General features: G+C 46.9%; 1 protein-coding gene across 1 annotated transcript in view; it reads left to right on the top strand.

Annotated features, from left to right (window-relative positions):
* Window positions 1-7,462, top strand: part of LOC144146624 (uncharacterized) — a 26,624-nt gene extending 19,162 nt beyond the window's left edge. The window contains exon 7 of the mRNA XM_077678561.1: window positions 7,373-7,462. Coding sequence (XP_077534687.1) covers window positions 7,373-7,462 — 90 coding nt within the window. The remainder of the gene's footprint in view (window positions 1-7,372) is intronic.
* Window positions 7,463-22,821: the final 15,359 nt, after the last annotated feature.

Here is a 22,821-nt window from a genome sequence, read left to right as displayed (position 1 = left end):
GTACAGTAGCCGGGACATACAGGATAATGCCGAACGAGACAGTAGTTCAGAGGAGATAGACATCCCACCAGTAACGACCGAAGAAGTAAGGAAGGCTTTGAAAGAAAAGAAAGGGGGCAAAGCACCTGGTGAGGATCAGATAACAGCATACCTCTTGAAGGATGGCGGAGAAATTGTACTTGAAAAACTGGCAAACCTGTATACGCAATGCCTAATGACCGCAATGGTACCGGAATCTTGGAAGAACGCGAACATCATCCTAATCCATAAGAAAGGCGACATGAAAGACTTGAAAAACTACAGGCCGATCAGCTTACTGTCAGTCGTCTACAAGGTATTTACCAAGGTAATCGCTAACCGAATCTCTGCAACCTTAGATTTCAGTCAACCTAAAGAACAAGCAGGGTTCCGTAAAGGTTATTCAACAATGGACCATATTCACACGATCAATCAGATGATAGAGAAGTGCGCTGAGTATACTCAACCCCTATATATAGCCTTCATAGATTATGAGAAAGCATTTGACTCGGTCGAAACCCTAGCAGTCATTCAGGCATTACGGAACCAGGGGGTAGATGAGCATTATGTAAGAATACTAGAGGATATCTATAATGGGTCTACAGCTACTATCATCCTCCATAAGGAGAGCAGTAAAATACCTATAAGGAAGGGTGTCAGACAAGGAGACACAATCTCTCCAATGTTATTCACAGCATGCTTACAAGAAGTATTCAGAACGTTGGATTGGGAACAGGTGGGAGTAAGGGTTAATGGAGAATACCTCAGTAACCTCAGGTTTGCTGATGACGTTGCCTTGCTAAGTAACTCGGGGGACGAATTGCAAAGCATGCTTTCCGCCTGGGCGAACAGAGTAGAACCGTGGGCCTGAAAATTAATACGCAGAAAACTAAAGTAATGATCAATAACCTCGGGACAGCACAGCAGTTTGAGATAGATGGCGAGGCAGTGGAAGTGGTAAGCGAATATATATACTTAGGCCAAGTTGTGACTTCAGATCCCAACCATGAGGCAGAGATAATTAGAAGGATCAGAATGGGGTGGGGTGCATATCGCAGACATTATCAGATAATGAATAGCAGCCTACCATTGTCGTTGAAGAAGAAAGTGTATGACAGCTGCATCTTACCGGTACTCACCTACGGGCAGAAACTTGGAGGCTCACTAAGAGGGTTCAACTTAAATTGAGAACGACTCAGCGGGCAATGGAGCGGAAAATGATAGGTGTAACATTAAGGGACAAGAAGAGAGCGGAGTGGGTCAGGCAGCAAAGTGGTGTTAAAGACATATTAGTAGAAATTAAGAAGAAGAAATGGACTTGGGCAGGGCATGTAATGCGAAGGCAAGATAACCGCTGGTCATTAAGGGTAACAGAGTGGATCCCTAAAGAAGGCAAGCGCTGCAGGGGGCGGCAGAAAGTTAGATGGGCAGATGAGATCAAGAAGTTTGCGGGGATAAATTGGTCACAGTTGGCACAGGACCGAGGTAATTGGAGAATAATGGGAGAGGCCTTTGCCCTGCAGTGGGCGTAGACAGGCTGGTGATGATGATGATGATGATGATTTCCAAACGTACGTTGTTCAGCTTGATGAAGTGGTATGACCAACGCAGGAGGAACTCCTCTTCCCCCAGCGTGGCAAGCTCCGCTTCCAGCTGTTCGAACAGGCGCGTGCGCATGCGCAGCAGCATTGGGAACATAGCCTTGTGAGGCCGGGACCAGAGTGCCGCGACACCGCGACGCCTCCACAAAACCAGGGCCCCCACCCATAACAGAAAAGTCACTAGGGCATCGCGATATTTTGTGCGCTCCCCTAGGCGTACTTGAAACATCCTAGACATCAGCGTCCAAAACGTCCTTGCTACAGAACACTAAAAGAGTGCGTGTCGCAAAGTTTCATTTTGTCTGCATTGAGCGCTGACGGTGTTACGCCCCAAGTTTTCAAGCGGTCTCTAGTGGGCAGAACGCCAACCACGCTTCAACCCGAAATCTTTGACGTCCGCTGGGAGGACCGAAGAAGTCAGCTGCCTCAGCGCGCCTTTTCAGAGCGCGCTTTCTGCTCCGCAGTGAGTTCCGCCACAGCAAGTTGTTCACAAAATTTGCTTGAGGCAATGTCCGGCATTTCCAAGTCGCGGATCTGTGCTAACAGTTCCCGAAAGGTTTTCGCGACATAGGCGTAGAATGGCGGCGGTTCCTCTGCCAAGGGGCCGATGTAAGGTTCACTGCAAAACACACCTCGCGATGTGCCCAGGAAGTGGTTTAGAAAGCTTCTTCCTATGTAGTCCGGGTTTCGCGTCAAATCTACAAACCTACGCAACGCCAGGATGCTGCACATTGTCGACATGCATGGAAGGCTGTATCCCCCCATGCTGGTTGGGAGCCGCATGAAAGCCCGAGCTAGCCTCTCCGTCTTTCCTCCCCAAAGGAAAGAGAAGAACTTGCTCTCCAGCTTCCGCATTACATTTCGGGGTGGGCGAGCTATGCGCGAAACGTAATAAAGGGCGGAAGAAACGCATGCTTTAATTACGAAGCTGCGCTCCGAAAAAGACAGTTTAAATTGCGCGGCTACCCACAGGCGCTTTTTGGCCTTCTTCACAATTCCCGTACATGTCTCACGCGCCACCTCACCCGAGACGTGGTACGTTACACCAAGGACTTTGACGGCGGCGATCCACTCCACTTCTCCCCAAAGGTCTGACGTGAATGCTCCGAATCGCAGTGCCTGACTCTTGCCCCTGTTTATTTGCGCGAAAGACAGCTCGCTGTAAATAAAATAGAGGCGTGAGAACGCGGTAAAGCTGCTGTCGTCCCGCAAAAACAGGGACACGTCATCTGCGCACGCTGGCACTTTTACCTGGGCCTGTCCGGGGAGGGGAAAGCCGCGTATGCCAGGAGAGTTTACCACGCGTCTGAATAGAGGGTCGATTGCCAGGACAAAAAGTAGGGGGGAGAGTGGACACCCATGCCTGATCCCTCGCTCAACTGGGAAAGGGGCGCTAAGTTGTCCGTTTACGAGGAGTCGGGAAGTGAGGCCACGGTACAATAGGTTTAACCTCGTAATGAGTTCCATTGGAAAGCAGGAGCTGCGATGGACTTCGATCAAATAACGATGTTCCACTCAATCAAAGGTTTTAGCTTGATCCAGCGATACAAAACAGCCTGGAATGCCTGTTCGAATGGCGAATGCGAACAAGTTCCTAATGAGAGACAGGGCCGAAAAAATCGAGCGCCCCGGCACGCTACATGTCTGGGCAGGGCTCAATACGTGCGGTAACACTTTGGAGAGGCGCCTTAAAATTATGGTAGCTACGATCTTATAGTCAGTATTCAGAAAAGTAATAGGCCTATATGCTCGTGGGTCTGACGGCTTCCCTCCCGGTTTCGCTATAAGGACTATGTTGCCCCCTTTAAAAGAAAGAGGCCGCACACCATGGGTGAAAAAGGCATTCACCATCTCTAACAACGGGTCTTTCACGCACGAAAAGAAGGCTTTGTAAACGCTCAATGGAATGCCGTCTGGCCCCAAAGCTGGGGAATGGTTCATGCTTCCGACTGCATCCCACAGCTCCTCGTAAGAGACAGGAGCGGCCAAAGTGTCAGCTAAGAAACTGGAGCTTGTGGAAGTTCACCGCAAAAGTTGCGAACATTCTCCTCAAATTCGGGGGACGTCTCGCGCTCTCCTGACGCCTTAAAAAATTCCGTAAAGTTGTGAGTGAACACTTCAGTTATGTCGGCTGGACGCGAACTAGCGGCGCCGTTCGGCAACACAACGTGGTGCACGTGCGCTCGACCGACATCATCTACCGAACCTGCCCTAATATACCTTAGTGCCGACGGGTCTGACAAACGCCCGCCTTGCACAAATGCGCGCCGCGCTGCGCTAGACGACTGATGCAAAAGCCTCTCGTAGCGCGCCCTCAACAGACCATCATAGTCGCGTCATTTGCCCGCTCTTTATATTCCGCAACCTCCTCAAAGCCTCATTCAGTTCTCGTGAGATGCGCGCTTTACGTTTGCGTCCCACCTCCATAAGTATCTTCCGCCAACTCGACTTTAAGTCTTCCCACTCGTTCCTCTGCGGCCCGGGTTTCAGCAGGTCCTTAAGAGAAGCAACGCCATCAGGATCCGCTAGCAGGGAGATGCCCATACGTCACATGTCATGGCTGGAGATGGTTCCGCGTTGCACCAGCTTTACAGAGACGGGAGAATGGTCAGAAATACGTGGTGTGCCAGACGGAAACGCCAGCACCTCGCAGCTTTCAAGGCATCGACTGAGTTCTGGGGGCACATAGAATTTGTCCAGCCGGCTGGCGGACGCTCGTCTCGCCCAAGTTGCAGATAAGGTGCCGCCATGGGTCTGCACCTAAGCGTCACTCCATCTAAATTGATCTACCAAGTCACGAAGCGCGCACGCGCTGCAGCCGCGGTCTTCCCTGACTCCGCCCCCAAAGGTCTCGAACAGGGTCTAAAACACAGTTAAAATGACCCACTAAAAATCTGGGGTAACTGTCGAGTAAGTAAACATCCAGCGATGCAAAGAAATTTGTACAAAGGTGACGCTGTGCCGGCGCGTACACGTTTACAGCACGTACTCGGCGAGAAAAAAGGTAAAAATCGACCGCGCTCGTTCGGCCGTCAAACCCAAAGGTGACATGCGCTTTTTTGCGCAAACTGGAGCGCAAAATATTACGCCAACTCCTGAGGCCGGCGAGTTCGACAATGTAAAAAAATCGTCAACACAGAAGCACTCTTTAAACAGCGAAACATCTAGAAGCGTGCGAAAATTGCACTCCTGCTAGAAAAGAACGTCAACGTTTCGCGCTCGAGCAAAGTGCACAACCTCCCTCTGCTTATCCTGGTTTCGAAAGCTTTGGGCGTTCAAGGAAAGAAAGTGCACTGGCATAAATGTGCACTAGCATGCCTTAAAAGGATAAATTTATTATCAAAAAATCCTGGTATCAATGATACAACGTAACAACCAGAAACAATTAAACAAGTGCAGCGCCTGTCGCTACAAAACTAATAGAGCGCGAAAGCTGCCAGTTACAGACACTTACAGAAACACATAAACAGTTTCAAGTTGATTGTAGAGGAAAGATTAACATACAAACAATGTAGAGTTGCTTACAACCAAAAGAGTAACATGCGAGGAAAACAATCATACAAAAACATTCGCTTCAAAAATGCAGCAATGTACAAAACAGGGTTGGTTTTATGTCACAACGGGTACTGTACCGCACTAACACTCAATTCTAACACCAAAATCAATTGTTTCAACGAAAATCCCTAGGGACACAGGTCTGGAAAACTGGCATGAATAATAACCCTTTTGTCCTGTGACTCGATTCAGCCACCCACCCACAGGGAAACGCAATCTGCGCAAGTCTTATATACACGCAGCCAAATCTAAACGTCTAAGCCCAGTGGCAATCTTCATACTTGTCAAGATTGCTGAACAAGAACAAAACATTACCCAAATGTGAGGCAGAAATTAATGCCTAAGTGATAGTTTCAGCGTTCCTTTATTAAAAGATTATGCGTACTTGGTTTTTGCGATTCAAATAAATATACCTCAACTGCAGAAAATCGTGGCCTGCTGTTGCCCGCGCCAGTAAAACTTCTGACGGAATTTTAAGAAATCAAATATAAACAGTAAAGAAATGTTCCACTAGACAGGCTCCACGTTCCGCGTGGAATGCACGTGGAGGAGGGCCACGTGGTTCTATAAACATTGTAGTAGGGTGCCAGGAATCACGCGCGTATCCACCGCACGCCAGCGCTGGCATCCAGGCACCCGGCCAGGAGCAATTAAACGCGGTAAATTTAAATTGACTTGACCAAACTTCTAGGGTGTTATCTTGGGAGGAGCAAGACGGGAGAGGAACAGCATGAGAGTTTAGAGGGAAAGTAAACGGAAGCGTTTACATGGCAGGGGCGCCACTCAACTATTGTCTTTCGTCGACATCTGTAACGAAAGGAGCAGATACGTGGCCATATTTTTTTTAATTGGCCCACTGTTGGTCCGCTCTTTAAACGATTTTCATGACCTCGTAGGTACTAGAGGGGAGACAGTCGAGCTTCGAAGGTGCAAGAGAAAGGTCTCCGAGATGAGCCTCTCCGGTGGCACGGACGGATTCAGCACTCTGTACTCCTCGGCTCGTCCTTTGCTACTGCATGGAAGAATTCTTCCTCGCTGGAATTGGTGCTAGGAGGTTTATCCGGCCCATTCATGAAACACAACATAAAAAACGGGTCATGGCGATTCCTAAGGTATCGTTAATGCACAACCACAGATAACGTCGGAAGACATAGACGTGTTCCATGGAACCAAAATTGAAACTCGTTTGACGAACTCTCGAAGTGTGGTCCTCAAGTACTACATTCCGACATGTGTACGTTTCCAATACTAATAAGGTCTTTCGTAACAAAAAAAATTACATTTGTACACGCACAAGCGCACATGAATGAATTTTAATTTCTTGGACATTGTCCAATCACAGCGGAAGACGATTTCGAGTCATTTTGCGTCACTGCTGTAGTTATTGCGGGCCCTCAAACGTCGCATTGTATTTTTTTCTTTATTCAAGCTTGAAGAACATCAATGTAAAATTCGCGAATGAATGGTGGGACGTATGTTTGTTTCAGCGCATCTATGCAATGCAACACAAACATAAGTTTGACAAATTCACTTCAGTGCCTCTTCTACTTCGAAGATCCTCTTTGACAGTGTATTGTTATTGTTATTGTTGTCTCGTACCGCTGACGGGCTTTTCCCTGATGAGGTATTTCCCAATGATCACCTAACATTGCGGTGCATTTCATTAAAGTACATGATCATCCAGTCCTCAAGTCAACGTCACCAGTGTACGAGAAGCCGGCTGGCCTAGTAGGTGAAGTTTTTGGCGCTAACATTCACCACACGTTTTCAAGTAGTTTTATTGTTCTTACTAACTGCAGCCAGTAGTAATTTGGTCATACACCGGCTGTCGGCAGAATTTTTCAATGATTTTTTGTTTCGTGTGACTTCCATTACTTCGAGCCTTACAGCCCCACAGAACAGCGCTTAGCCACAGAGGTGTATATTGCCCCAAGCTGTCCCCTTTCTTTGTCTTGCTCGAGTCCAAGAACTCGCACAACGATGCCAACATAACACTTAGACTAGTTGCATTAGTACAAATAATTCAAGAGGATAACACGTTCAAACCACCCTCGCAGTGTTGTTTGAGACTACCATATGAAAGAAAAATGACATTCGGAGCGTATACCCCTGTGATTCAATTATCTTCCTCCACTGTTTACCCGCGTTGCCCTGTTTACATAAAACTCCTGTATGTTTCTTTTCTTATTTTTCCGCAGGGTGAAACTCAAGGCACTACAAAGAAAGAAGTGTCGCCAAAGTGTGATCCTTGCGAGCGAGTGATGCTAACCCAGGAGACTACGCTGTAAAGTTTCTTGATAAAATGCTCAACAACACTGCCGTTGACATTGTGGCATCTACAGTTCTTCAAACTTCAATAGAGGCGCTAAAGACGGCGGTACCAAGTACGGCCCTTATTTTCACATTTATTACAGAGACTCTGCAACACTTGAAATAAAGCTTTCACACTTTTCTTTCGCGCCTGGGGGCACTGCGAAAGCTGGAGTTCAATACAGCGTAGAGCAGCACTCAGTGATTTCCCGGGCGCAGTAGATATGGCATCTGTTTCTGGGGCGCTATTCCAGAAGGCCTGGGTTCCGCCTACTCTCGAGTTTCCAGCTGCTTGGGTTATGAAAGTAGAGATACTGGAGCATTCGATACACCTCGAGAGAAACCGCCGGAAACGCGCGCAGCACGCCTGGCATGTTCAGTACGCTGTATTGCGGTCCCTTACGTTGATAAAGTACGGCTTGTGCTATCTTCTGCATGCAGCACCATCTGAAATCGATCTGCAATACTCATTCCCTAGCATAACCTAGATAACCACACTGCTACTTTGAAATCCCCAGCCTGGCTCTTGGCCACGCCCGGCGTGGTGCGGTCCGTTTTTCTCGGTGTTTCATTCTTCCACTGAATTATTTTTGCCACTTGGCTTGAGGGCAGCCCCAGTGAAGCTCTGCGCAAGCACAAAACAACTAATCAAAGGGGTCCACTGTAGCGAACGTAATGCGCTCTGCTCCCGGTCATCAAATATCGCTTTTCTTTACGGCTTGCTTGAGTGTGCACGGCCGGCGCTTATCACAAATCGTCTCGTGTCAAGAGCGTGTTTCACCATAGGCGAGTGCGTTTTAGACGCTGAAGTTGTTTCATTTGTCTTCGACTGTGTTTTCACGGTGCGTGAAGAAGGCTCCCGTCGTAAAATCGTGCCGTCTTGGCCTGTCCTATCGGCTCGTACAATAGTGAACTCCATGACGTTCAGACCGAACACCCCCGCGACTTTCGCAACATTGGCTGACGGTGGCCTGGGGGCTTCACTGTTGTTTTTTGCTAACTTCTTGTCGCTGCTAGCGGGCATCAAATGACGACTTCGTGGATACGAGGCTAAGCCCACACAAAGTGGACGCCATGGGTGGGTGTGGCTTCTATTGTTACGCCGCGCCCACGAATGGGCTGGGTGTGTTTGACTGACATTAAAACTCGGAGGAAACTCGGGCATGGTTTTGCACGGCCGAGTTGAACTTGCGACGCCCGTGATAGCCATTGCTGCGGCGTGGTTTATTTTTATGGTCGCCGTAGCAAGCATATTTCTACCCCGAAAGGTCATGTAAACAAAGGAGGAATTTCGAATTTCGACCTCGTTTTTAGCTCTCAAAAAGTGCTGTGCGTTTGTTGTGCAGTCGTCTGGTGACAGACCCCCGTATGCGACGACTTAGAGGCGGCTTTCGCTACATGACCGTCGAGGAGCAAGTGTAGTGTGCGCTGCGGTTTTACGCGACGGGCAGCTTCTACAGAAGCGTTGGTGGCGACCGCACCATCGACCGCCTCAACCGGTGTGTGCGCAATACGATCAGTGGAGACATGTTTCTAAGACCTCGCCTTTCTGTTAGGTGATTTAGCGGACATAACTTCCGCACGTTCGTACCGGGGGTCTATCCTTCTGCAGCTGGAGCGCGCGCTTCAGTCATTACCCTCGACGGACACACCATACAACCGGCTAAACCCCTGAAGATCCTGGGTCTTACTATCCAAGCCAACACTAGAAACGACCAAACACTTCACAACCTAAGTAAAGCGACTGATCAGGTAATACATATGATTCTTCTAATCGCCAACCGGCACCAAGGCATGAAAGAAAAAGATACTCATCGGCTCGTTCAGGCGTTTGTCATCTCCGGGCTCACTTACGTCGCACCATATATTGTCCCAACTCGAACCGACACCGACAAACTCGATCGCCTCATTCGTAAAGCAACAAAACAAGCTTTGGGTATCCCGATGAGCACGTCTACGGCCAAACTGCTTAGCATGGGGCTCCACAATACCATAGAGGAGCTCATCGAAGGACACATTTCCAGTCAACGCCTCCGACTTGCCCAAACCAAAGCAGGCCGCGCAGTCCTTCGAAATATTCAATGGTTATGCCCTGACCAGACGCACCTGGTCACCGTCCCCGACACTTGGCGCCAGTCCATTTTTGTGCGCCCCATTCCCAAAAATATGCACCCGAACCTCCACCCTGGTCGTAGAGAAGCCCGTAGCAAAGCCCACGAAAAACTTTACAGCAGCCGATCCGACATAATCTACACTGATGCGGGCAGTTACCCAGATAACCAAACTATGGTGGCAGTGGTAACATCTAAGAACGCCCTCATCACCACCGCTTCAGTTCAGACAACTTCCTCCCTGGACGCTGAAGAATTAGCTATTGCGCTCGCCCTTACCCAAACCATCTCCAAGATTATATTGACGGACTCGCAAGCTGCCTGCCGCAGGCTCTTGTCGGTACGGGTGGCACCCGCCACATTCCGAATTTTGAATGAACATCCGCCTGCCCATCGGGTGGACATTGTGTGGACTCCCGCCCACTCTGCACTGACGGGCAACAATTTTGCTCATCAACAGGCTCGATACCTCACTCACCGAGCCCCTGAGACCGGGGCTGTTTCCGCACCTCTCCTCACCTACCAAGAAATCACCCAATACTACAGAACCACAAGCAAGACATTCCCCAGTCCTCACACATCTTTGAACAAAAGCCAAGAAACCACACTCAGACAAATTCAAGGAGGTACTTTTCCCCGCCCCATCCGTATGAATTTACTCTTTCCTATACAGTACTCTGATAAGTGTAAATTCTGCCACGAACCAGGAACTCGGACACACATATTATTCGACTGCACAAAAAACTCGGATCTTCCGCGCCTGAACCCGACCCCTTCCCCTGAGAAGTGGGAGATACTGCTGTCCAGCTGTCGACCTGAGGACCAGCTCTTGCTTGTGACCAGGGCTACGGCAGCCTGGACAGCACATGGGATCCTGGACTGAGGAATCGCTCTCGCATTATTGCGTAATAAGGTTCTCTCTCTCTCTCTCTCTCTCTCTCTCTCTCTCTCTCTCTCTCTCTCTCTCTCTCTCTCTCTCTCTCTCTCTCTCTCTCTCTCTCTCTCTCTCTCTCTCTCTCTCAGTTATTGTCTGCTCGCAAAACAGTTTCGAACGAAGAGTTGCATGACTGCGCGTTTTGTTTATCATCAGCGCGGCAGACAGACTCCCTCGAGGGGTTGCGTGACGGGCACTTTTTGTAAAAGGTAGCTGGCAGGACAGCTCGTACGCATTACATATACTGTCAAGGAGACCGTCGGCGCACCTATAGCCGGTTGAGGTGGTTTATTCGCAGGGGTGAAGCCGATACGAACGCAGGTCCGGGTGTTGAGATAACCCAGCTCGTTTCTCCCGCGTGCACCTTATGGGGTTCATCCTCTTCCACTGAAACGTCTTTGGCGCATATCGTCGCGTCTGATAGGACATAATCCTACCTCCCTCTTCCACATGGTTGATGCTGGTACGGTGCGTACCCCGGGACCTTGATAACCAGCCGCATCTGTTCATTATCCTCGCTACAATACAATCAACGGCGCGTGCGTATTGTCACAGGCGATCTTTACAAATTTCAACAGGTTTTGTTCAGCTTCCCCGTCGTATGGCAGGGAGCAGATCATGGAAAGCGAGTAAAGAGGAGAGCTAAGAATTAAAGTAACCGCGTGATGCCAGAGGGAGGGTAAGCGTGTGTCGGAAGGGCGCCAAAGAAGAGAGGGTTATGAGGAAATCGAACTTTATAAAAAAAAACGACTGTGGAAAGCTTCTTCGAACAAAAGCGATGAAGAGCGAAATGAAATAAAGCAAACAAATCTGAAAAGTTGTTGTCCTTGTTGCTATTCCTTCCTTCGTGACACATGGCCACTTGGCGGATTGACCCGCAATTGGGATCTTTGCGGAACTAACGTGCAGGGTACGCAAAATTCATAACACTGTGAATTTGAAAAGTAACAGAAGTAGAATAGTGCGTGCAGAGTGAAGCCTGAACGTTATGTCGCTGGAGGAGGACTGGTGCACACCACCCTCGCAGAACCCCGATTGTAGGGAGGCTGTGGCGTTTTCGAGCCTGCTTGCACACAAGACGAACAAATGAAATAGAAGGAACTCACGCGAGCACGTAATAGCAGAAAAGAAGCCATTTAAATTATTCCGTGGCAAAAGGCAAAGAAACGAAAGCGAGGAAAGACGCGCAAGTACAATGTATTAGAAAAGTTGCTAATACCTATCGCCAGGCTTTCGCCCTAAAAGCGCGTAGGCAGACTGGACCGCGCCGAGGAAATTTTGTGTCGAAAAGCGGGGGGTTTTGATTGCGTAATACGAGCAGCAACTGTTTTGAATATGGCGCGCTTCTATCACCCGCTTTCTTTTTTTGCCAGTCGGCCATAGTCACGGGTTTGCACTGTCTGCCACCGACGGCACAAACGACTTCTTCGGACGAAAAATTTCAAACAAAAAGCTCGTATGATCGCCTGGAATAATAAACAAAATGAACTTTGTAGTTAAATACAGGTAATAAAGTAAAAGTACAATAAAATAAAGTAGTTGGATTTCCTTGCCCCCAGTAGCCACCAGTGCAGCAGTGGAACGAGAGTACGCACTGAAAGATGCGCCCCTCCCTAGTCGCGCATCGTTGGAGCGCGCTGCCCTGGACCGATTACGTCACCTCAATAATCAGCAAATAGCATGAATCGCATTTTTAAAGCGTTTTAACCCTGCCCGAAATATTATCATGACCTTATTATTAACACCACAGCTCCGCCGAAACTCGGGCCTTCTGGAACAGCACCCCTGGTTTATTTTCGTGGCGATTTTTAAAAGAAAAGCGGATATCGAATGCGTTTATTGCGTTATCTGTTTGTCCAGCTTGGCTTCGCTGTTTGTCCAGTCTTAACCCTTTTAGCGCGTAGCTGCCCCATTTTTTTTATGCGAGAGCGAGTATGCCTCACAAAACATTACGCTCACCTGCCTGTAGCGGGTTCCTTACCTAGGCATGAAAGCAGTCGTGCAAACGGGACTCTGGAAATCCCAAGAGCAAACATGGCCCATGCAAACCACACACTTCGCTTAATAAAATCACCGACAAGTGCATCATATACACAAACAAAAAAACACGTAACACAATCACCAAGATGAGATGGGTGTCTTTGCCATGCTCGGTTGTCCACATGCAACCCCTCATAAAAACGCACTCGGCCAACCCCTCTCTTCACACCCCCATAATATTATCACACACCTAATTGCTTTTAGCACAAGAACCCATATTCAACCTAATGTATTTATCTCACCTTCACGAATGGTAGTTTTTAAATATCTTTTATATGGCATATTACCTCAGACACTATCAGAGATGAGTGCGGTATTAAAGGTTCCCTCGCATGCACTGGAACACGCTGTGCTCTTTCTAGAACCGGGGGCGTATTTTTATTTTCCTGGCACTTCCACGCTATACCATCGTCCTTGCCGCCTATTAGCACGACAATCTTTACGTTTTATATTAGGGCCAGCTGGGTGCAGCCATAAACTAATCACTGTTAAGTCCATCGCACTCAAAGAATAAACATGTATTTATTCAACGTAAAGCTAGAAAGACCATAAACAGGCTTTGAACATTTGGCTGAAATTCTCTTGCACCCCCTAAATTACCTATACTGTTCATAGTAAGCAGGAAGTACCCCTCATCTTTTCTGACATAATCTATCACCACTACTCGCTTTATGGCTAATAGATTGGGGCAGATTAGAGGTTTTACAGGTAGACTATAAAACCCTGCCTGCTTCAGCCTTACGGTATTGTGACGTAGGCCTAGAAGCTGAAATGAAATATGGGGTCTAATAGTGTGGGAGCTATAGCAGAGCTATGATACAAGCTGTAGTAAATCACCACTACATACGCAATGCAAACCAAGTTTTAACCTGTGCCCATTAAAGCGTTCTGGAGGGAACGCACCCCACCTGGAGGGTGGGGGGTGAGGCAGTGTTTAGGGGTGCATGCGTCAAGCCAAGGCTTCAAAAAAACTTTAGTTTCACACTTGGGGTTTATTCCGTGGCAAAATAATATTTATTCTTTTTAGAATTCCCTAGAAGTGCACTGACCACAAGTGCCCTCTCTCTGTGCCCAGTAAATTATTTAAAAGTAGCAATTAAGGTGGCATGGAACCTACATACCCCAACTACTGTTTCCTCCCATCGCTTAAAGGAAGACACCATCCGTGGCAAAAAACAAACACGGGTCATTGTTCATTTATTTTCTTCTATTGTATAATGAGAGGGGATCCCACTTTCATTTTCGTCGTCAGTGACGCACATAACCTTGCACTGCTCCCCATTAAACAATTTGACTCCTCATGATGTGTTTTTACGCGTTCGCAGCTGATGTCACAATTCCGGGAAATCCATGTTTATTATATGACGGTCCTGAACACCGACAAAGTGGCGTCCACCTACGTAGACGTGTTAAAACACGCCCGTAGTAAGCACCATCTCCCAGAAAAACTATGACGCTATTCCATGCTCGCGACATCTGCTCCTGCAAAAAGTACGCAATCCGCTTCAGTTGCAGGGGGAATGCTTTTATGTATCCAAAGAAGGCCCACGTTGGCCCGTGGCGGTTCAGAGTAAAATATCTTGGAACTTGTTCGAAGTCTAGCAGTGCACCGTGTTTCGTAAGTTTCCTTCTTGTACCCTTTTCATCTTGCAGCAGGTTTTACAAAAACAAGACACTGCACCCTGCAATGAGCTAGTTTCATCCAGCTTCCTGCGTGGAATGCATTCTCCTTAATTCATTAAATCGGCTCACACCAGCTTTAAGTACCTCATTGTATTGTTAAACAAAAGTAACGGAGGGTTTCGAATATTTTCTTCTCGGGTGTATCATTACGGCTACGTACCATAGGTTGAGTAGGTGCTTGTTAACACTAATTATGTTACATCATCAAAGAACGGCCCTCGGGCAGGCTTGTTCCATGTAGGCGGTTCAACGGCTCCCGGCTGCTCGCTATGCACTCGAGACGACCTGGTCCCAGCTTAGTGCCCTTCGCGCTCGGGATTAACTATCCACCGCACCATTGCCTTTTCTTCCGTGGCGGAACGGGCACTAGCGATATCCCAGGCATGAGATATGCTAGCAACTTCATAAGCTCATGGTGCAGCTGTAAACAGGTTTGAAACGCGCAAAAGGACAATGGATAAATTAAGGAACGCATACAGGCACTCTCCTCGGGATTTTAGTGTCGTTTTTTTGTTACCTTCGAGGCGGCCAAACCGTGCATGCCGCCACAGAAGCTAGAGATGCCAAAGTCATCATGCTCACTTTACGTCGAATAAAGTTTCCATTTAGTTGACACCTCATTCATTGTAGTGAAGATAGTGATTTGTTTTTTTAGATGGTTACTCAAATAACCTACCGAGGTTATGGACATCCACCAGCTGAAGAAATTCCGAACCCGGGGCGTTTTTTTTTTTTGTGTTGCGCAGAACTATGTAGAAAGTCTAGCGCGTTTGCGCTTGTTATTCCTACTGTCAATTACCAAAGGCCTTAAAAAACGAACACGCTGCGAAGTATAAGGGAACCTTAATTTGATTCGGTATGGAATCGAGGCACCTCTAACTTAGCTTTTTTTTTACCTATCTGGATAAAGTCAAAAAACAGCATATCGGACAACTACCGGCAGCAACATTTTCCCAGTGGACCATTGGTCTACGCCCAGCATCACAGTTTAGTTATCCCTTTTATATGCAACATAGCTCGGTGAGCACATATATTTGTTAATTTGACAACACGAACTATTCTATGGAAAATAGTAGAATCTTGTCCCGTTAATGGTAAGCTACGTCATACAAAGAATTGTGTGCCTAACAGCCCTCTTTGCAGAGACAAATAAACGACACTGGTGAAGTTCCTTACATAGCCGGAGTATTTTCGTACCAATAAATAATTATTGAAACAAATCAACGGAATTCCAAGAAACTGTTAACAAACCATAATGAAAAACAACTTCAAATCCCTCAGAGCATTTTTCTCCCAATAAACCATCAATAGCATCAATAAGACTTTTCTAAATTCCGAACACCCGTTCTAATATCATCACCATCCAAAACACAGTTTGTTTCAGCGCCATCACATTTGCGGGAATCGTTCTTCGTTGATATAGAGAAATTACAAAAGCTATCTGCAGCATTCGCACGACTATTCAACACTCACAGTTTCCATGCATACGTTAGAACGACGGCTGTAATATGTGCCTTACAAGTGCGTTGTTCATTCGTAATTGCAAGTTTCGATACTTTGCTAACTTCAGAACATAAACAGGACAGAATACAACATCCTCAGTACAAGATGTGTCTGCGGGCTCAGTTATACACGTAACCAAGGGCAATTTAAGATGCCATGGACAGTTAACATAGTTATATCAATGCTCCTCGAATGCAACCTTTGCTGGCACTTCTGACACCAATGAAAAGGGTATAATGCATGGGTAGTTCCAACTTCTCTTGAAAGGCTGCCTACGCATAGCTGTGACTAGACAGTATCTTTTAGAGGCATGCAGCAACATCTCAAACACTATAAATATCGTGTGATACATATTGAGGTTCGCAAATGAGTTTGCTATGCAGTGTTCAATATCAGAATTTGAGGTTTCGATGTCGCCATAGCGGATTTAAATACCAACAAACTGCTTGCTCTAAAAATCCACAATTCTGGTAAAGGTGGCATTTTTTGCCTTAGTCTGTTTTGAAAATATAACCACTGAGAGCATTCCACCGGGACTACGATGATTTTGTATTGATTGATTGCAGATTTTCAACGCGCCGACGCAACGCAGGCGATGAGGCGCGCGGTAGTGGAGGGCTCAGGAATAATTTTTGACCACCTGGGGATCTTTAACGTGCGCCGAAATCTCGTGCACACGGGCGTTGTTGCTTTTCGCCTCCATCAGAAAAGCGGCCGCCGCGTCCTCGTGCTCAGCAGCGCAACGCCTTAGCCACTGAGCCACCATGGCACGCGATGATTTTGTAATTCAAGAGAAGAAGCAGTTCTCGCATAGGCCCGCAACCGCCGCTGGCACCTCATATTTCCAAAGTGTGAACTGTTCAAGACTCCCGCGTCAAAAAGTATGGAGTGTAAAGGGTGGATGTTCTGCCAAATTTTACGGGAGACGATCCACCTGCATTGATATTAATAAAAGTAATAATAAAATAATTTTATAAGAGTATAGTATACGAAAGTATACGACAGTATACAGTATACGAAAGGTTGTATACAGTACAGTAAACAGTATAAGAAAGCGACCACAAGAGGCTTACTTAGCACTTTGGAGGAGCAACCCGGGCAAATTTAGAAATAGCTACAACCGGAGAAACTAATTCGAACAATGAGCAGTTAAAGATCATCGCTGATAGATTGGAAGATGAAATCAATAAATACCCAGGCAAAAATTGGGATTACGACGAAATGATTGCGTTCATAAAGGGTAAGATGAATAAGCAAAGAAACGAAACCGATGGGAAGGGAAGAGAAAGCCGAGAAGCTGGTGGAATAAGGAAATAAAAGAGGCTATTGACCAGCGAAGAAAGGCGTCGAGAGAACATAGAGAAGCAAAAAGAACTGGTATGGACCCGGAGGTAGTAAAGAAAAAATGGGATATCTTATGGGGAAAAAATCTAGAACTGCAGAAAATGTTGCAAGCAAATATCAAGCAGAAAAGCGAGCAATGGATGGCAGAAATACCGAAGAAGGACAAAAGCGCATCCAAGAAGTTTTGGAACCATGTAAAATTACTAAGCTCAAAAAACGATATCCATTAAAAATTCTTGATTGATGAGGAGGGGAAACATTTAAAAGGAGAGCAGGCGTTGGCGCATATTGATCAAGTGATTAGTGAGGAGTTTAGGGCGATAGAAGTAGGGAAGCCTGCACCGATAACATCAGCGCCACAGAAGTCTGCTGAAAGGGAAATAAGTTTGAGCAACCTAGATTACAAAAGAGCAGAGCAAAAGGTTTCCCCGCAGACAGCAGTAGGCCCGGACTGAATACCTACGCAACTGATAAACCTGCTTGGACCTAAAAGTAAGGCATCGTTTATGCGGGCAATACATAAGGGGACACAAACCAAACAAATACCGGAGTACTCGCTATAAAGTAGGATTAATTTAAGATATAAAGGCAGAGGCAACAAAGCCAGCATTGATTCATACAGACCCTTCACACTAACGTCAGTGGTGTATAGATTCGTATTGCAGGCGATAAAATCAGAAATTCAAGCATGAATGGAAGAAAATGAAATTTTTGGGGAACTTCAGAATGGATTTAGACAAGAGAGGAGACTGATGATAATTTGTTCGTGATAACGCAATGCACTGAAATTGCGAAAGCGCAGAAGCGACCATTATGAATTACGTTCTTGTTCATAAAAGGGGCATATGACAACGGAAACAGAGAACTGCCGTGGAGAATGCTGAAACACCAGGGATTAGATGACGAGTCAATACAGTTCCTTATAGCAATATATAAACATAATAGAGTACACCTTACATTGGAAGAACAGAAATGCGCCCAGCTGGTCAACACCCATGGGGGACTGAAACAGGGATGCCTTTTGAGCCCAATATTCTTTATGCTTTACATGGCTGGGTTAGAAAAGAAACAGGATAAAAGTCAAGTAGGGTTCAACCTAACGCATATGCTGCAAGGCGAAGTGGTACAACAGCGTATTTCGGGAATTTAATGCACAGACGACATTGTTCTTTTAGATGATAACCAGACCGATATGCAGCGGCTCAAAAATATTACGACCAAGACGCCAACGACATACGCTTAAATTTTAGCGCAGAAAAATCGGGAATAATGACACTACCACTGACGCAGTGTCCATCAAGCATGGCGAATTACCCAGGGTGAAGGAATATAAATATTTCGGAGTGTGGATGAACGAATAGGATAACTGCTTAAGAACTCACGAGGAGCAACTTAAAGGCCAACTGCACTGAAATTTCACCCTGGCTAAATGCCTTCGAAATGTGTAGTAGGTACCATGAGAACTACTGCGACGCGACCGGTAGCCCTGTGCAATGCGTGGTTATTCAGTTTGAGGCACTCAAAATACCGCCCTTGCAGACGATAAAGCACCTGCCGGCGTGTCGCGCAAACAGCCATTTGGCGGAAGTGACACGCCAGCCGTCCAGGCCGATCGGCCTGCCTCGCAGCGGGAGAATCAAGGAAACTCGTATTTCGCGCCGCCGGTACGCCTGGCTTTCGTGGCTCCGAAGAGGCTTCGTTCCCCGTACGGTTCTCTCCTTTTCGAGTGTCGTCGCGACATCATGCCTACGCGGTGTGCTGCTGTCGGAGCGCACAAATAGTGTTGTGCTTTCTGCACGCCTCCCACACCCAGTCGCAAATTTCGGCGAAGGCGCCAGCCTATGGCCACCACGGGACCACCAACCTAGGTCAAAGAGAAGACGTCCAGGACGGGGCGGGCCTTCAGCCCGTTACTTGCCACCACCATTCGAACTTCAATTCTCCTGGAGACACTTCCTCAAAATAAAGTTTTTCTCTCTCTCTCTCTCCGCGCGCCTCCCACACCCCCGCACGGGCGCGCTCACACTCTCCTCCTGGCTGGCCGAGCCGGCCGGGTCGGCCCAGGCGGGTAAAGCTGGGGCCCTATTCTCGACTGCACAAATTTCCGGCCATTCAGGCAATTTTCCGGAAGTCTTTTCTGGTTGGCTTTCAATTTTGGTCACGTGCTTCCGGTTGACAAAGCGGTTGTGTGTGCTGTCGTCATTTTGACGTTTCATGTCGTCTACGGACAGCAGTTCTAAAGTTTGCCTTATTTCTCGTTACTAAAGGCGCATAATTCTTGGCCGGCAATGAAAAACCAGACTAAATGCAGCGGACATGACAACGTAAGCCTGTCTTTGCTATTCAACAACAATACTGCTTGTAATACACACCCCCTCTGTGATTGGCTGAGAAGGCGTGACGTAATTTAAACATTTGGCGGGAACGATTACGTCATGCATTGGCAACTTCAGCCTGCGTAAAAGTGACGTAATGCTACGTAACAGCTTGAAAATGGCGGCTGTTTTTGTCGCAAAATACAAGCAAAATGGGCCACAATATTGCCCCGGCTTACGGCGCCGCGAAATGTGCGGCAATTTGCAGCAGGCGCGGTTTCGCATGCGCGCTGTTTAAAGCATGTTTCCTACCAAAACAAATTATCGTTTCAACTGCTTCCAAGTCAGCGATCATGGAACATACAAATAACATGCAGTATTTTGCTTTTATGTTTGGCAATGAAATAAAAATTCTTTGTTTGGCGTAACCGCAACATAAGAGGGCAGTACAAGCCTCCATGACAAAGAGAACCCAATACATGGCATTTGTCCATACTTGTCCTAGTAAGCTGTGGGGTCACATGATCCAACTCAAGAGAAAAATAACAATGAAAAGTGACTATTTAGTTCATTACAGCGCTGATTGCAGTCGAGCTTGACGAATGAGTGAACCGGCGACATCGGTACGCTCCGCGGTTATCAGGCGTAGCGCTTCGCTGCTCTTATGTGTCATAGAAGCGATGGTCGCGGCCGTCTTTTTCTGTGATCACGCCATAAACTTGTAACATAGCAGCAGACGATGGCGTGGCGGCGGTGGCGGCAGGGAAGGTGATAACGCAACAAAGCTTGCATTGAAGCAGAGAGCCCAGCTATGTTAATAAAAGCGATTGAAAGAAATAAATAGATACGGTAAAAAAATTGTGTGATGTTCTTTAGCTAGACATCCGCCTTTCGCTCGCTTTTGGATCAACGTTACTCGATCGCCTTGTGGTGTTGGCGCCAAATTTGACCTCCAGAAATGTGTTTTTCTTGTCAGCCTCAGCTACCGTCTTAATTTTTATAGTACATGCCAAGTGTTTTTATATCTTTCTTGCACAAGATTTGATACCTTGGTAGCGATCTTTATGAGTGACTCGTCAAATTACCCTGCATGTCGTCATAGCTATAGGTGCAGCACGTCACTGATTGCTTACGTCGTGCTTACGCAAAACAACATGGGCGAAATGCCGGCAATTTGTGCAGTCGAGAATAGGGCCCCTGGCTCAAAAACGTGTCTAAACACGGATGGCACCATGATGCCACGCTGTAGTTGCCAGATCAGTAGTTGAAGATGTGGCTAACAATTTTTCTTGAAAATGAGGCACAAATTTAGGGCCCTAAGCTAAAATTAGGCAACTTTTATGGCAATAACTGAGTTTCTTTACAAGTTTGTAAGGTTTTTATTAGTTTTCTTGAAGTATTCATGCTTGACGAACAAAAATAAATGAAATTATAAGCAAAATGAGGACGTCGGGTTGAGGCGCCAAATTCAGTTTCGGTATATTGTGAGGAGCGTCAGTCGTGTGGGGCCAATTTACAAAGGTTCACTCTAACACGCCTTAGTGTCTGCTGTGTCACTTCGTTGCTTGCGAAGACAACTTGCGAAGACTGCCGAAGATACAGAAGAAAGCCGCCGCCGCCTATCTTCAAGGACACCTTCTCTACATGTCCGTAGTGGCTGCTGCCGATTTCAACTCGCCGTCAGCCGGTCATATCATTGATTGATTGTAGGGTTTAACGCGCCGACGCAACGCAGGCGATGAGGCGCGCCGTAGTGGAGGGCTCCGGATTAATTTTGACCACCTGGGGATCTTTATCGTACGCCGAAATCTCGTACACACGGGCGTTTTTGCTTTTCGTTTCCATCAGAAAAGCGGCCGCCGCGGCCGGGAATCGGACCCGCGACCTCGTGCTCAGCAGCGCAACGCCTTAGCCACTGAGCCACCGCGGCGGGTGCCGGTCATATCATGTTACGCGAAACATGTCTCGGTAGATCGGCTCCTTTTAATCGCATATAATTCGTAAATTAAAACAAACAAATGTACGAACCATTTTACCATGCCTAGCGTATAACTAGGCTCTTGTTTACGGGTGCTGTTATACTTTCACTGAACGGTGTTTTACTTGAGTCAGAGATAAAACAACCGCCAAATAATAATAATAATTGTAACTTTATTTGCACAATAAGGTGGTTTTCTAGAGGAGGACAAGGCGAAGCCGAAAGGTAATCCCGAATGTAGGTGCAGAAATCTCCTGTATGGGTGTGTGCGATTGGTGCATGCTCCTTCGATCGCTGAAACACGCAATCTGAAATTTTCGAGAATATATTTGATGCTTTGCATGACACATTCCTTAAATTCGCTGGATCAGCGACGTTGTTTAATTACGTATGCTTGCACCTCTGCTCTCATATGGCCCATGTATATACCTGCACAGAGGAGGAAGCGGAGGAGTAAACTTCGTTCATGTGAGATGGGCACCCGTGTGGTGGGGCGTTAAGAAAAATTATTCTGTCCTTCCCTGGGTGCCTTCGCCAATGAATGGAAACGGCCACTTCTGTTCACGCCCAATTATCAGGACTACCCCGCCTACAGCCGGTTTTGGCTGAAATGCCTGCGGGTTCGGCCGGAAATCTGTCTGTCAACAGAAACCGCCTTGGAGGCATGTTGAGGTAACACACATATGCGCTTTCTTGGGTCGCCATGGGACCGTCATGTAGTTTGTGCAAGGCGAAGTCGACGAAGGATATACGTCTCCCTTGAAAAGTAAATTAATTTGAGTGTACCTATAAATTGTTATTGCCCCTCATTAGTTCAATCATAGTGGTTAATTTTGAAACAGCTAGCATGAGACTATCAATCGCTAATGTAGAGTATTCAGACACTTAATGTGCATTGCATATGGCAGTCATTAAGAAAGCCGACAATAAATTGAACTCTCAATTCTATTATTTGCGACAGTTACATATGCACGTATCGGCGTATCGGTTCAGACAGGGCCATCTGGAGACGTTCTTCAGCTGTATACACTAGACAAAAGGAAGGAATGCGATATGCGAATGCGATACGCGATAGAACGAAGGAATTCGATATGTGTAGCACAGCCCTCTCATTTATGCCAACATCAAACCGGTGGCCACAAAGGTGTCACGCCAGACCTTGTAGAATTTCCACGCTTCCATTCCAGCGTGCTCACAGCAACAAGGATAATGACGAAGTTGCATTACCGAAGCTGGGTTCCAGTAATGCTGTAGCTGATTATGAAAGTTCTGGCTAATGCTCATTCAGATTGTGGTCATCAGCATTCTTATTTTCATCAAAATAATGGGTCATCGCAATGCCATCAGCCCGTGTATCATAAGCAAAAATAAACACAGAAAAAGCAAGAGGGTCATATGTACAAGAAATTCTCATCCAACAAATTTTATT

The sequence above is a fragment of the Haemaphysalis longicornis genome, unplaced genomic scaffold (assembly GCF_048455015.1).
Source record: "Haemaphysalis longicornis isolate Haplotype H1 unplaced genomic scaffold, Haemaphysalis longicornis Haplotype H1 scaffold_7, whole genome shotgun sequence".
Classification (NCBI taxonomy): Eukaryota; Metazoa; Arthropoda; class Arachnida; order Ixodida; family Ixodidae; genus Haemaphysalis; species Haemaphysalis longicornis.
Note: the sequence above shows the minus strand (reverse complement) of the source record. Positions and strands in the feature narration are given on the sequence as shown.